We start from the raw sequence: 16704 nt of genomic DNA on the forward strand, positions 1-16704 counted from the left end.
ATAAATACATGTCAACAATAATGTTAAGGGGGTCTGGGAACAAACGTTATGATTTTTGCATTTTCACTGCACCTGCCTGCCAGGGTAACCTGCAGCCCCAGCTTCTCCAGGAGGTCCCGGCATTCCCTAAAGTGGAGACGGAGGAGGGAAGAATGAATGAACAAAGCATGAAGAGTAGATGGATGGATAAGGTGAAAGAGGAGAATCACAGAGCTCGGCCGGCATTGCCAACTGAGGAATAAAACAAGCACTGTTCATTGCAAGCAACCTCCATCGAGCCATGTCTATTAACTGTATCCTTTTGCACTCCATGGTTCAGATAAGGGCTACTCTCTTACAGTGAATAGCATATTTTATTCAAACTAGACTGTAAATGCTGTATATAGTTTGTGGACATGTATTATGAACCAGAGCTTGTTTGTTGAGCCAGTTATTAATAGTAATGTAAATAAATACCTTTCTTAACTTGTGTATACTTGTATTCTGTTTCTCAACTCACTGACTGGAACCAATTACATTTGGCTCAGTATCCAAGTCTTAATCCTGTGTTTTTGTATGCATTTAATACTACAACAATAAAAGTTTAAAGTAAACCGATAAGAAAGCGAGTTTATTAATTACTCTCATTGTTTCTTACCTGCTCGCCTTGAAGTCCAGGTGGCCCTTGATGACCTTTGGGGCCCTTAAAATAAATAGAAAGTGTTTTATAGAATGTTAGAAAAAACACTATAATGAGAGAATAGTACTTACAATAAATGTTTGTTTGAATGAACATAATACATAATTTAAAATGGATTAGATTAGGCTTTAATGTCCCTGTACGGAAATTTGTCCCCTGCATTTGACCCATCCTACAATGCCGCGTGGGCATCTCCTAAGGAGCAGTGGTCGCTGCGTGCCGTGGGGGCCCATCTCCAGGTCTTTGTGCTAGGCTTGGTCAGGATTTTACCTGAAGAGTATGTTTTGGGTTGATGAGGGAACCAGGAGCACCCAGAGGAAACCCACCCAGACATGGGGAGAACATGCAAACCCCACACAGAAAGGCTCGGTCTGGCCTGGGAGTCGAACCCGCAACCTTCTTGCTGTGAGGCGAGAGCACTAGCCACTCTTCCAAAATAAGGCCTGGACCTTACATCGTCACACTGAAAATCAACCACAGATGTTGACAGCTCCACAGCACAAGGTCAGAGCCAGGTCAGTGTCTCTCTGTTGCAGAGAGATTCAATTGAATGGTCCCATTGACTTTGTCATGCGTTTCCGAAGTCATGACACATGAACCTTCACAGGCAATAAAAGCCCCACTTGGGGATGAGGAGCACAGGCCCCAAGCCACTCATTTCCTGAAAATACTTACAGGGGTACAGTTTATGCTCCAGGTATATTAGGTTTAGCTACTGCAAACACTGGTATGGCCTCATGGGAAGTAAGGTGAAGGCCAGTGATGTGGAGACCAGACCCAGAACCTCATAGAGACAACTGTGACCCCTGCAGAAGAGTAAGCTCCTAATGACTAAAGAGAGGATACTAAAATGCCACAAGTTCAATGACACCCATGTCTAAACTCAGTAACAGCACATGACACAAAACAAGACAATAAAGTCATAGCACTGGACATCTCTGTCCAATAACATCTACAACTTAAAGGCATTCTTCCTTGGCATATGGTGACCTGCGGTGTCATGGGATCCTGGGCATGTGACTGATCCCTTCACTCTACACAGGGGGCCTTCACTCTACACAGGGGGCCTTCACTCTACACAGGGGGCCTTTCCTATGTTCATGGGACCTTTGACATTGCTCTCAATAGATTCCGAGCGAAAACTATCACCAGAGCCTCATTATTTCAAATGGCAACAAAATACAAAGCTATCATCATGACAAATTAGCTCAGGATGATTAAACGTGATTGAGGACATTGTTTGAATGGCTTGGTAGGAAGCCAGCATGGGAAGTAAATTCATGGTTTGCAGAGACTGTAACAAATATCAAATAAGTATAAATCTTACAGGTAATCCAGGAAATCCATCAGGACCAGGAAGTCCTAGAGGCCCTTTGTCACCCTGTTGTATGAAAGACATTTTAAAACACAAATAAATAACAGATTCATCCATAATTAGATGTATGTTTCATTCATAAATAATGATGTGTCTTTCGCTTGAAAAAATACAATGGTAAATCCCTAAAGAGTTAGGTTGTGGTAAAGCGTTACCCTTTCTCCTGGTGCAGCTTGGCCTGGTGACAGTCCAGGATCTCCCTTTGAACCCTATAAGTAAAAACACACACACATTTCTGTTCTAGTTTGTGCAAAGAGAGAAATTAAAGTAAGGTCCAAATTAATATATTTATCCAGTACATCAATCGGTATTGTAGAGCTATATTTAACATACCAACTTAATTTATTGTAGAATCCGAATAGTGTTTTTAAAACCCAAACACAAGGTCACTCACCTTGAGTCCAGGAAGTCCTGGTGGTCCTGGTTTCCCATGTGGACCAGCCGGACCCTGCCACAAGTCCAGTTAAAAAGGTCAATTAAATACAACATAGTAAGAAAATATAACACAAGTAAACAAATAATGTAAAGCATTTTACTGAAAGAGATATACTTTAACGTTTATACCAATGTGTGAATATACAGTCAGTACAGTGTAATTGATTACACAGAAACTTTTTTCCCTTAAGTTTCCTCTTGCTGGTGGTTTATATTTTTATTTGTTGAAGGGCCAAGTCCAATTCTCTTCTCTCTTTTATATACGAATACACTGACTGTGGTGCTGGCCATATAAAAACAAAACAAATAAAACACACATTCAACTGAGTTTCTAATGATGGCAACACTTTGGTACTTCTATAAAAATATGGAATATTGTTTTAATCTAGTGAAGACAACCAGCAGCTTCTCAATCATCCGTGGATTTGAAAAAGCTGTATCATCATCATCATCATCATCATCATCATCAATGGGACCGACCCCATCGCCAGAGGGTCGACAACAGTTTGTTAAAAGGATATATTATGTTTTTCTTTTTTTCCAGGTATTTAAGAAACTATCACAAAGATCATTATTTTACATTTTGTTGCTGAACATATTTCACCAAAACAGGCAGGTGTTTTTATTTTTTACTATGCAACATTTTTAACCCTATGTAATGTGTATGACCAACATTTTGTTATTTTTGGCTCATAACCTTTATTAGACAGGAGAGTGCAGTGTGAGCCAAGCATATGTGCTGCTTCTTAGACCCCTCAACCACCGGGTTATCGAATAGACAAACTATTCCAAAGAATCCAGTAGTATTGTCATCAAACTAAAATTCCAAACTGACTTCTGTTACTAAGGAAAAGATCTGAGACTCGAGTCAGATTTGGATAAAACAATTTTAAAGAATGTGATTTTCAGCACAAAAAAGAACGGATTATTTACTATTAGTGTGTTATTTTCATTTCAGTATTGGGCAGGGATAGGGGGTAGGTGAAAACTGATTTTTTACGAAGGATAACTCAAGTTTGCATTAATTAATCATCTCTATCTTTGTTCTCTATCTTTGTTTTATTATAACTAGGTTTGTTTCTGTCTTATCAGTTGAATCATGCAAACCACTTATGTTTTTTGTCTATTGCAGATGGATTTCTTGGATAGTAAATGCAAAAGCACAACACAAACACAAATGATCGGGACTGAAAAAGCGAGATACAATTACTTACCCGAGGACCTCTTTTTCCTGTAGGACCAGGTAAACCCGGGGGACCTTCAGGACCCTGGATTAGTGACATAAAAGGGTATTGGAAAGAGAAGGGAGCATTGTAGAAGAGAGAAGTGTGTGGAGGGGAGGGGGAAAAAGATAAAGTATGTTAATGGCAAGCAATAACATGCACAGGACTGTCCAGGCTCCCGCAATGATGTGTATGTGCCATTTTTATGTAAGATCTTTGGGAGCGAGAAGGCGAGTGTTTCCAATTTAACCCGGAGATAGAAACATAGCCCGACGCTGAGCACATGGGCCCAGTCAGACCTCTATGGCATTATTATCTTCAAAGTTAAATGGGATTAGCATGAAATTTATTACAAAAACATCTCAGAACGCTAACCTAACCTATACATTACTTCTTTTAGCTTGTAATGTATAAGTTACAGTGACAGTTCGCTGTATATGTACAAACTGTCTAAAAAGGCACAGGACACAACGGTTCATTCTGAGAGAGATTATGTTACTATTTCTTATGAATTCACAAAAATTAGGGGCATAAAAAAGGGAAAATAAATGCTAGTTTGTCAGACTGAAAACAAGAAATCTTATAGCAAAAGTACTGTAATAATTAAAAATAGCATATGTATCATTCATGCACAAAACTGATTGCAGAACAGTATTATATTCTTGAAAAGTTTCTATGTGTGGTGGTCTGGAATACCCCTCTGATAAAAATGTCAGAACAACAAATGGAGCTGTGGAAAACAGAGGAAAGAAGCAGTTGTTTGTTCCTGTTGCCTCCCACACAGACACATGGAAACTTTGACCACATCATCGCCATCAGCACAGAGCACTGTCCTTTAAGACACAAAGGCTCTGCCAAACTACAAAGCAAACAAAAGCCTCAGCAAACATCAAGCAGATTACTACTTCTGGTGATTAAACATATTTGCCATTATATATTGAGATACATAAAATGTACATACGCTTCAATACAGAATATAAGTGTCAGCATTCAGTGTCCAGTAGACTAATACGTAGTATAGTGTAATAGGAGACGTTATAGAATATTGTAATGTATGGTAAGATTATGGCTAATATCTTTTACTATTGTATTTGGTTCAAATGTAAACTGCAATATTATTGTTATTATTATTATTATCATTATTACTACTATTCTTACAAACCAATGTAGAAAATTATATACACTTTAAGTGAATATGTCCAATACTGTAACAGAATCATCACCAGTGCAATGAACTGAAGTCACCTGCTATTGGTTCAGTCCATATGCGGCACTGTACATAACCATACTTCTACTCTACTTGCAAAGTGTGTTTTAATATCTTTACGCTTCTTTTTATCTTAACTCTATTCAGTATTTCTAATCTTCTTGTTGGATTGGTTAGATTGAATTATTTTTTAAATATTTATCTTGATTTTTTATTGAATATTTCAATTCCTTTTCTGTTCTTGAACTTTGCATTGCGACACTGGAATTTCCCCACTGTTCCACAAATAAAAGATCTCTTATTGTATAGTATATTTAGAACTAAAAGGGAACTGGTCTGAGTCATGGAAAGAAACTGTACAAATAACAAAGCAATGTTTCAATCCCATAAGTTACATCATAAAATCAGATCTTTATTTTTTCAGGACATGAGACAGCTATTCTTAGAATCTACAAGTTTCTAAGCCAGAAAAGTGACATGTTATTCTAACAACCTGTATGTACTTGAAAACTGAACAGCGCTTGCACAGGTCATCACCTTCAGATTTATACCACGCCCAGCTATTTTCTTTGCATCCTGTGGACGTGTGACGGTCCAGTTAAAGCAGCACTCCAGAGTAATCTCCTGAGTTTACAGCATTCAATTGTGAGCAATTACACTTTAATGAACTAATGAATTACTTACTGGTGGACCTGGATCCCCCTTGGCGCCATAAAAGCCGTCATCATAATCATACAGGAAGTCGCCTTCCTCATAGCCGTAGTCGTATCCTCCCATATCAGTGTCGTCATAGCTGCCGTCAGGATAATGCGGCTCAATGCTGTCCTCAGGATTCTGCCGATACAGAGTTGTGCCATTGGCTTTAGGCTGAATAAAATGAGTCTGGGGGTGTTGCGTTTTCTGAGTGATGGTGGTAGATTTATTCCTGAGTGAATCCTTCGGTTTGTCCTGGTTGATTATTTCAAATGTAACTGGTGTTGCTTGAGATGCTTGTAAGAAGAGTTCAGGAGGCACCCATGCTTCTCCTGGAGAAACAGGTGGTCCTGATGATGCTGGGGAGTTTGATGTTTCTGCTACTCCATCAAAGACAGTGGTTACAGTGTGAGAAGAGGAGTCATGACCCATTGTATCCAAAACAGAATCAGGCGAGTCTGATCGGTAAGTGTCGGCCAGCCGACACTGTTTTTTAAGGTAGTTGCAGTAGTGTGCTGCTGCTTGGGCCGATGGATACAAGTCTAGCTGGCAGACACGGCCGTTAAACGGTACCGCTTTGGAGTTCATTCTACCCAAAGTGAAAACAGTCCCAGAGTCCCCCAGAGGCTGAGCCCGGCCCAGGGTCTGCTCCTGCTGCTGCTCTGTCCCACAGTCTGCATAGAGGGACACGGAGTGTGTTCGGACACCAATGGCAAAGGAGTGCTGGCGCCCATCCTGCCAGTTATAGCTGAAGTAAATGGGGGCCTTCTCAGTGTGGACCACCACTCGATGAGGCAGAAGTTGAAGGCCAAAACGCAGTTTGTCACTGCCATCTCGGACACTAAAAACAAAAGCATTGTTGGCTCTCCAGGAGCTTAGACTAACTACAAAAGAAAAGTCCTCTTTAATCTCAGGCAAAAACAAAGTGCCTGCAGCAGCCTCATAAAAGGAGTCTGAGTCGAGTAATACACCATATTCTGAGACAGGGATAGCTGGAGGGGCAGTGGTGAATTTGACTGCAGAGCCGCGTCCCTCGCTGAGATAATCTGTGCTGCTCTGGCCTGTGAGCCCAAGTCGATGGAGAACATCTACACCTAAAGGACATAAGAAATGTGTTATTAATTAATCAGCAGTTGAATTTAATTCAATCCAATACGGTATTTATCAAACAAACTAAATGTTATAGCCAACTTATATGGTATTAATACCCTTCCTTTATATGCAAGGCTGGTACAAGCCTCACTGAAGAGGCAGCTGGGGCCCAGATGACTGTTTGAGAGTACCACAAAGAGCACACAGCCATGTTGAACCAATCGGCTGAAACTCCTGCAGCTCCTCTTCAGAGAATCCTCTCATTCTTTCTAATGCCTACAGGTAATTGTTTTCAAAGGATTTATGAAAGGTCTACTGACAGTGAAGCTATGCAGCAAGGCGAGTTAAAATGGAGAAAACACACTTGAAATTTGCACCGATGTTTTGGCCTGGCACCAAGTGGGCAACTGACAGCTCAGTAGACCCGAAGGCAATGAGTCAGTTAGTCACACCAGCGCAGGCACAACTACATGTAATAACTGTGTATTTGTCAAATACAGCATAATAGCTGAATAACCATCATGCAAAATAAAAAAATGAATGCCAGGTCCAGAATAAACAGTGCATATTAATGTTTTTGCTTCATATCTAAGTTGGCTGCTTCGGTAGTTTTCTGGATGACATAATATGAGGTTGACACATATAGTGCATATTTTCCATATTGGATCAAGCATCAAAGTTTGATTTTAACACACCTCATGACTGATCAACAGCCGTCATTGCCCGAGGTGACATCAGCTGTATTCCACTTAACCTGTCTGATCTGTGGAGACAGGCTATCGTCTTTACTGAAGCCATGTTTAGTTCAAACAGGACATTTAGTTTTAAACAGAGGGAGTTCTAAAGTGTACTTTCATGTATTAGAGCAGTGGAATTTATAGTCACTATGAGTAAGCTTTTTTGTTTGGGCTCAATCTAGCACAAGGCAGAAACAAACAGAACCTTGAACTGGGATTACAAACACAGCTGATAATAATAGTGTCAATGAAATGTATATCAGACCACATCTGTGAAAAGCCAGCGCTTTAATCTCATGCTTGTCAGTGTCACCTAAACCGACCCTTTGAATCATGTTTCATCAGTGACATTATAATACACTCGAGCCACATCTGGATTCTCTGGTTCATTTTTATGTTGGCCCTATGTCCCTAACTCTCTAAATCCCTAAACAGACAATAAAGGCAGTAAAGACATTATTTTGGCTTCTTTCGCTCACATTCTAAAGCATGGAGGACAAGAACAGACTTGTAACAAGGAAGGTTAAAAAGGAGCCATGAAATGTGCCTGTTCGCAGCTGCTTTCATGTGTGACAATGCTGCATCTCTTTAAACAGCACACTCATATTCTAAAACTGCCGTGTGTCACCGCAGGTCAGACATAAGATTGAGTTGTGTTGTGCTTACTTTGTGCAATATAGTCTTCTTGTGCAGAGATCACTGGTGAGCAAACCGACAGGAGCAGGAGAAGCTTCCACCTGCAAACAGACAGTTAGAAAAGCACTGCACATACAAACCAAACAAACATGTTAAATCCTGATGATCAAAGTCTTACACCAAACAGCACCGACCTGAGATTTGAGGTCTGGATAGTAAAAGGTATAAACGTTTTGAACCAGATTGTAAAATAAAATCCAATGAAAAGCTTTGATATGTTGAAGGAATGCTTTGGCTTGGAGAAACAGGACTTTTACATTTACCAATAAAGAGTTACTATAACCAAGAAATAAAACCAAGTACTAGTAACGCTGATTGTTATAAAACTCTGACTTACAGTAAATCTTTATTAAGGCATATCAATCATAACTTTCAAGGGAAATAATATATAAACTAAATAAATGCATTAATAATCTGGACAGCCATTCAACCAAATATTTACAAAATACTGTATTTTCTGGACTATAAGTCGCACCAGCCAAAAAAATCATAACAGAGAAGAAAAAAACATGTATAAGTTACACTGGAGTATGAAATGTGATTGCAAGTGTGAAAATAACAAATAATATCATATATAAGTCACTCCGGAGTATAAGTATAAGTATAAACATAAGTATAAGTCACACCCGACCAAAACTATGAAAATGCGACTTATAGTCCGGAAAATACGGTAAATGGGAAAGAGCAGGTCATTTTGTTTTGACAGACGATTCATTGGAAAATATATATACTTCTTAATGGAGGATGTGTTTTAGGACTGTCCTATTGCTCAGAAATATTGAACTGAGATTAACAAAGCACTCCAGGTTTTTTTTTTTTTTATATTGACATCCCACACCATTTCAGAACTATGTATTTGGGCCTCAAAACTCTTGCCATGGACACAATAAATGAATCCCTTTGGAGAGTACTTCTGGCTGTAGGGAAATTGGCCATCACAAAGAAATGCCAAGAATCAAGGACTGGACCAATTATAACTGACATTTAAAAAAATTTAGAAAATTACATCAGGACTAAAGTTGAAAATTGACAAATGCATTAGACTGTGGACCAAATGGGACAATCACGCTGGACTACATGTTTAGGACTATTTAAATTGTTGGTATGCTGTCTCTATGTGTCTTCTTGTTGGTTTGTGTTATTTTAGAGGAGTAAGAGGAGGAAGAGGAAATATAAAAAAAGAAAAGCAAGACAGCTGTATTATTCGAAATGCGCTATTAAGGTGAAAAGTTTAGACACAGAGCTTCAAATAGCAAGACATTATGCAATGAAATGAATGTAAATTGTGGTGTGTTATATTGTCGTGTCAAAGCAAATAAAATAACAATAAAACAAGACAATAATATAACATGCTAATAGTCTCTTTACTGGAAAACATTTTCAAGATGACTTCATTTCAGTTATTAGCATTTAGCCATTTAGAATTAAGAGATACAAAAAAATTCTAATACCCTCACAGCACATGGCCGCTTACCTCATTTAACCTAACATTACCTACAATTCCGTTTTCAATTCCTGTTTTACACACATTTTCTAAATAATTTAAAGTGTTCTTACATTTATCTTTCAAATATGCTTACGTTTTTATCCAAATAAGAATGTGACTGTATCTGCGGCTGTCACCAGTTACTCCGATCAGCATAATATTTACACTTACTTTAATTCATCTCTTATGGGGGGAATTCATTCTATGTATTTGAACTTAGACCAGGGCCTCTGGGTAATCTGTCAGGTGCAGCACAGGGAACCATCTCCAGATCTTTAACCCACCTTGGTCGGGACCACCTGAGCTGGAGGATGCCTATTGTGCATGTTTTGAGTTTGCTGAAATATCTATCCCATGCAAATAGCTAACTCTTTATATTTGATATCTCACACACATTTGCTGCCTGTCCTTTATGGTGTATTTAAGTCTGCCAACTGAATGTTACTGAATGTCATTGTTTTTTTCTTAATTGCTGTCAGACTCTACAACAAACTCTGTTAGCCCTGAACATGTGCCAAACAGCTTTCATACTCATGTGCAATACTGTCGTACTCATGTGCAATACTGTCATACTCATGTGCAATACTGTGACATAATGTCATCCCTGGTGCAATATTTTCTGTCCATAGCTGTAAATAAGAGTGTAAGTTGTTTCTAAGTGATCTGTTTTTATTGTTATACTTCTGTTCCTAATCTGTGTTTCTATACTTCATCTCTGTTGCAACAATGGAATTTCCCCATCCCATTGTGGGAAAAATAAAGCGTATATTAACTTATATTTTTTTACAGCATAAACTTAACAGACACATGTTCTGATAAATAGATGCCTGTTGTGTAAATTCATAAGTTTGAAACATGTCCTTTTTTGTCCTTTGACCCTAACTGACCTCACCTCTAGGTGGCACTACCTACTCAACAGCAGCAGTCAGAGCATCATTCACAACATACAGTGTATGTTTGTAATCATACCAGGGGACCTAAGTCCTCTATGATGGCATCTGGGGGTATGTTCTGCATCTGTGAATGTTTGAGGTCAATAACTCATTTTTACATTGTTTGAGTACAGCAAAATAAGGTAAAATTATGTCAGAAGTTGACATCTTTAGCTATGGAACCTTTAGACATTACATTAGTCTAGTGTGAAAAAGCCATCGATCTTTCTGATGTAAAATAGTTTTTGCCAAAAAATTTGGGCAAGGAAAAAGAACTCCTTTGTGTCATTTTGCTATGTAGTGTAAATCAAAACATACCGTAAAACCTACTTTAATGAGCTATAACAAACCACACAACATACTTCCAAGTTCCCAGTAATTATCTTCAAACATATTCTTTAACTGAGGAAACACAACATGGTTAACCACTGACGCTATATGAAGGCAAACCAGCTGTAACAGTAGCCTGACCTTAGTGCTGTGGTCCTACTGGGCTTACACAGACCACCTAAGTTACTGTTAGCATCCTGTGGTTCACATATGTTATTTTATCATGACAAACTGCGGCAAAGGGGCAGTTTTTCATAAACCTCTCAAAAGGTCAGTGTCTCATATGTGATCAAAACAGACTTACTGGTTTTGTTTTCACCCACACACGAGACAGAAAATAATGATCTTTCATAAAAGACTGGAAGAAGTGATGCAGAGCCTTGCATCACAGTAGCTTATTGTGTTATGTGATCGTGATATTTCAGGCTCCAATTCAACACTAAAGGAAAAGCTTGATACTTGATCACAAATTTGATTCTACAGTGATAATGAAATAAAAATATATATTTTAATAGAATGTAATTTTCAACACAAAATAATAGTAGATTATCAAATTTTATAGCGGTCAAAACTATTCTGTTTAATCTAGTTTCAATACTGGTTTTAGTATTTATTAGTAACAATTTTTTTTTTTTAACAATCCTACTAGTTTACTCTCTCTTTTTCCATCCAAAGCATAGTGTAATTTCTCAGACAGCCCTGAACAAAGACATAGCAAATCAGCCTGTACTAAGTAAAACCATCAGGTTTGCTGGTTCTACTTAAATGTTGGCAAAGGTTGAAAAGTATTGCACCAAATGGGGAAAAACTAAATTTAACACTTGCCTTTGGATGTCAACTGAGACCATCTGATGCTGATTCAGTCAACTGTTTTGTGCAGCTCTGTCAGACATGTTGTCTCTGTTCATGGCTATTTAAGGCATCCTCGAGTCTGTGTGTCGCCCAACAGCTCCGAATCAGTGCTTTGGTGCATCTACAATGACATGAGGTGGAAAGTTCTCACCATTCACTGCCAGCCCTTTAAAAAGATGTTCTGTGTACAGTGTTTACGTACAACATTTGCCATATTGCTATATGAAGTCATGCAGCCACAGCATTAGTTTCATCGGCTTTATATAAATCCTCCTTTGACACTACACATGATTCTCCATCCCAGTTAATGGAAAAGGACTGCTGAAGGCAAGACAAAGCTCTCCAAACACAGCTCTGTTGACTGAGGGAAATACCGCTATGTTTGGAGTGGGTGTCATGTCAGTACTATAAATAATCACAACTTTAAAACTCTCTTCTCTGCAATGAATCATTCCAGCCCCTGTTACAATTAGCTTGGACCCTTAACAATGGTGCATTCAACTATAAGGGAAAGGTTTGAAAGGCAAGGAGGGACTCCACAAACATTGCTTGGAAAAAGTGGCAAATTCACTTAAATTCTCTTTATGGGGCACAAAAAAGAAAAAAGAAAAGACAGCCTGTCAATCTTCCTCTGCGTAACATTAGACCTGCTCACTACGGTAAGTGTCAAATTGAATCCAGCCACACCGAGTCAAAGATGGCTCACTGTCTCTTTGTTCCAGGGGCTTCAAGAAGACCGGGAGAACGTCTGCAAGATTAAGAAAATGACCACACACCCGGAGCAGATTGAGGTGCACACTGTAACTTTTCTGGTGTAAAAAAAACCTGATCGAGTCCACAGAGGTGTAATTTATCCAACTAGAAAGTTCCAAAAGTATGGCATTAAACTTGTATCTGAACGGGAGGCGCCATCAGGCCAAGTCTGCGATGTTACGGTGCGCACACGGTAAGATCACGTGTTTTTTATAGGTCATTTTGAGCCATGAAAACACTTACAACGGACTTATATGTTAGACAGATGCGTTTAATGCTTCAGTGTGGAACGTAATATGTTAAGCAATAACACGTCCATGGAGACAGTTGACGGACTAGTCACCAGTAAAGTTACATAGTGCACCTTTAAGGCAACTTGTCTGTCAGCAAAAATAACATGATAAACAATAGTAAAGGAATAGGAGCTTCAGAAATATAGACAAAAACACTGAAGGGTAAAGACAAATACATTACACCCTACAGAGCTAGGCCTGCTATCTGAGGCATTTCAGTTTAAAGAGGAAATAAGTAAATAAATAAAAGTTTCTCTTGTCTGTTTAAACCCTTAGTTGTCCAGGTAGGTTGCATAGCTAAAAGAAAACCTAACTCTCTCAACTGGACAAAGGTTTTAAAGATATTTAAGAAAGCGACTTCCCAGAACCCTGTCAGAACAGAGGATGTGGATGAGTGGCGAAACGTAGTCACTCTTAAAAACATCTGTCCAGTTGTTTGTGATTTTATTAATTTAGACAATCAGTTGGATTGATAATTTTTAATTTAGTTCATTTTATTGTATTTCTGTTTCTGTAATTTCTTTGTGATTTTAATGCATTTTTTCCTGCTGCGTGAAGCACTTTGAATTGCCTTGTGTATGAAATGTGCTCTACAAATAAACTTGCCTTGCCTTGCCTTGCCTTGCCTTGATAGGATTTTCTTATGCAATCGCTTTTCTTGTGAACACCCATTTTTCACGCTTAATATTATGAATAACATTCTGTCTAACCGCCTTTCTATATTGCCCCTCTGGCCACTATACGTCTCCATCAAGCACAGGCCTAAATGCGGTGGAATTAAAAACACTGGCGAGGCGTATAGGCTGACTCCATCCAGTCGTTTTACCTAAAGACTAATAAAGGGGGAAAAGGCAATCCTTTATGGCAGATAGAACATATGGGAGAAGTGAAATGCAATGGTGCTCTGTTCCTGCTTGCTTTGCTTCTCCATCTCAATCAAAACATTCTTGGACACGAACAAGTGATCAATTCACGGCCCATTTTTTGTTCCCCCAGGTCATGTTTCAGCTTTAGCACCTGTATCCGGATTATAATGATATCATGATGGAAGCAGTAAAGAAGCTTGTGTCATTTACGGCCAACTTACATCAGCCAAAATCACCAAGGTGAATAAGGGATGTCAAATTATTTCCATAAGTATCCTTGAAACATTTGAATTTTTACTGCCGGTTTGAATGCTTTATTTTCTTTGACAAAGGTCCAAGTGTGGTGCGTGTTTGTGCACTCACTCAAATTGGTGCTTGGAGTCAAGAGGTCAGTGCAGAATAGAGTAAAGATTGACTTAGCCCAATAGACAGCCAGCAGACAAAGGGCTGTGAGTAAACTTCCAGGGCTCTTTATTGGTTTGGCCTTTTCCTGTGCTGGATGGAGGTGCAGATGTTAGCTGCAGTGACAGGCCAGAATCACAACTCTGCTCCGGGAGAGAGCTGAGAGTGCATTAGTTTGAAAGGATAATTGCAGGTGTGCAGAATTTATGTAAGAGCAGACATTTAACCCATTCAAACAGTATTAAGAGCATTTGTTCTGAGACTCAAACAAAACGTTATTTTTTTCAAGTTATAAAAGAAAGAATAAATTAACAAATATCCTCCGTTATCAAGTCTGTCTGATTCTCAAAGCCCAGTACAATTAGTGCATGGTATGTGTTTTGTAAAAGTATCAGTGGCTGATGTCTTCACTGATGACATGGTTATTGAACTATGCTTTTCCTAAAGAGAGAATGTAACTTCTATGTTCCCTAATGGGTTTATTTCTTGTAATTGTCGTTGAGTAGACAATCATACTACATACTTGCCAATGCAATATGCAAGAGGACAGGGTTTTGCTACAGAAGAATATCAGCATCTTCCAGTGGAATGGTTTGTATTATGGTTTGTGAATACAGCTCTCCTGTAAGGCGCCTCTGTTTCTTTTGGCTTTGGACTGACACAACGGGCTACTTGCTTGTTTCCCATTGTGTTTTGACTGTCTTTTTTGCATTTGTGCAGAAGTCCCTCCATTTCTGGAACAGCCTGAGGCATCATGTTACATGCAGGGGGTGTTAAGGAAACCCCAGAGCTGTCTTCATGTATACAGCCTGTCTGCTGAGCCTATGAAGGAGCAGCACTGGCTGCAACAGTGGGTGATTGTCTGGGGCTCAGGAGCCAGTTAACCACTGATGCATACACACTAACTCTGAGAGAATTCAAGGAGGCCAAACTTCTTCTCAGGCCCATACGGCTCTCATTTTCACTTCCACTTCCAAAAAATGTGGATGTCTCAGGATTTCAGGTCTGTCTTGTTTTCCACAGAACAAACACTATCAGAAGAGAACAGCCAAGTGCATTGTGGAACCATGAAGTTTAGATCATCGTGTGTATAAAAGACTACAGCAGCTTGGACGCAGCTCTGATAGCACAAAGCACATTTTCTGTGTGCAGGGGAAGACAGCTCAGGAGCTACACTGTCCCAGCTGTATTTAACAGGGCTGCAAGCCGGCATGCTGAGCGCCAGAAATGCACACTTCCATGAGGAATGTTTGGCTTTAAGTGCTAAAGAGGTTCTGCTTCATTAAGACTAAACAATTAGAGCTTATACGACATCCTCAAATCTCTCTCCAAAAGACTAATGAGCTCCTCTGTTATAAAACCAGTAAATATGACATTATTACAAACATGCTGAATAGGCACTGTATCCAAGTTATGACCCATTTATTCCCCATTCCTGGCTTATCACAGTTATGGGTTTATACTGTAAATAAAGGCAGTCTGGTCAGCAGGACACATGGTACACACATTACTGAAATATTCCAGAGAGGTTCAAAGCCAAATGTGAACAGTATTTCATTGTCAGCAACATTTATCAAGAGCAGTGAAGAACAAAACAGCCCATCAGTTCAAACTATCTGTGGTTTACAAATCCAGAAACATGCTGCCAGATCCTGTGGAATGCACAATTATCATGGGATTGTAGTTCATGCGGTTCAGATGAATGGCTATTACAGGATCTCTTACAAACACCGACAAAGCCACACAATAAGAGCTCAATTTTACCGGATAAGAACAAAATCTTTCCATCTTAAAGAAGTACTTAAACACTACAAGTTGTAACAGAGAACATGGGGTGAATTAGAGTCAATTGGCACCGCTTTGAGGAAAGCTCCCGGACAGAAACAGCCTCTCCGTTGCCATGTCGAATGACCATCAGGCATGAGAACAATTTAAGTCGGAAATGAGCAAAGATAGTTTAACATCTGCATGCCATTTTTGCACAATTGCTCACTTACGTCGCTGCCGCGGAAACGAGTCCACTCCTTGTCCGTTGAGCTCCTAAATGCATTTGTATGCATTTGTCCAGGCAGCAGAGATCTGGGTGAAAACAGAATCACGCGTACGGAGGAGACACCTGAACATGGATAGAACGCGCGTTTGGGGACGGGCCAGAAGACGCGCGCGGGGGTGGTCAGTGTCCGAACCCCCTCATCGCGTCGTAAAGTGTCCCGAGTTGTGTGGATGTCTTGTCTCCGCGGTCTCTCAACAAGATCTCGGCTCCTTTTGACGCTCGCTGTTAGAATAATAGTTCTTGTGTGTGGGGCCAACGCGAGTGCCGCAGCTCCGAGTGCGCGCTCCGCAGGACCGTGGATCGCGGGTAAATCCTGCCGCGCGCACGTCCTCTGCCTCCGGGCGGTGCTTTCTGCTATGTGCCTTGACTTGCACTGATGCGAGGGGATCCGCGCTCACCCCCGACACAACTCCGCGCCGCCAGCTGGTGGTGTTTGATTTCACCGGTTGCGGACACGTGACGTCACAGATGGAGCCCTGGCTTGTCACTGACGCTCGCCCCGGGTCTGCGCTACTACTGTACGGCTATATTTACTGTAAACCCCGCGGACCGGGCAGGGGTCACGGGAGCGGGATTTGTGGGGGGAAGAGAGATTGCAAA

At 40.0% G+C, this 16704-nt stretch overlaps 1 protein-coding gene across 1 annotated transcript in view; it reads right to left on the bottom strand.

Moving 5' to 3' along the window:
- Nucleotides 1-16172, bottom strand: part of LOC140353571 (uncharacterized) — a 40600-nt gene extending 24428 nt beyond the window's left edge. The window contains exons 1-9 of the mRNA XM_072438181.1: nt 16049-16172; nt 8108-8178; nt 5604-6706; nt 3704-3757; nt 2449-2502; nt 2210-2263; nt 2007-2060; nt 638-682; nt 73-126 (exon numbers count right to left, since the gene is read on the bottom strand). Coding sequence (XP_072294282.1) covers nt 73-126; nt 638-682; nt 2007-2060; nt 2210-2263; nt 2449-2502; nt 3704-3757; nt 5604-6706; nt 8108-8178; nt 16049-16101 — 1542 coding nt within the window. The 5' untranslated portion in view covers nt 16102-16172. The remainder of the gene's footprint in view (nt 1-72; nt 127-637; nt 683-2006; nt 2061-2209; nt 2264-2448; nt 2503-3703; nt 3758-5603; nt 6707-8107; nt 8179-16048) is intronic.
- Nucleotides 16173-16704: the final 532 nt, after the last annotated feature.

Source organism: Eucyclogobius newberryi, unplaced genomic scaffold (genome assembly GCF_026437365.1).
Source record: "Eucyclogobius newberryi isolate DKJ021-1_F unplaced genomic scaffold, fEucNew1.0.hap1 SCAF_9, whole genome shotgun sequence".
Lineage (NCBI taxonomy): Eukaryota > Metazoa > Chordata > Actinopteri > Gobiiformes > Gobiidae > Eucyclogobius > Eucyclogobius newberryi.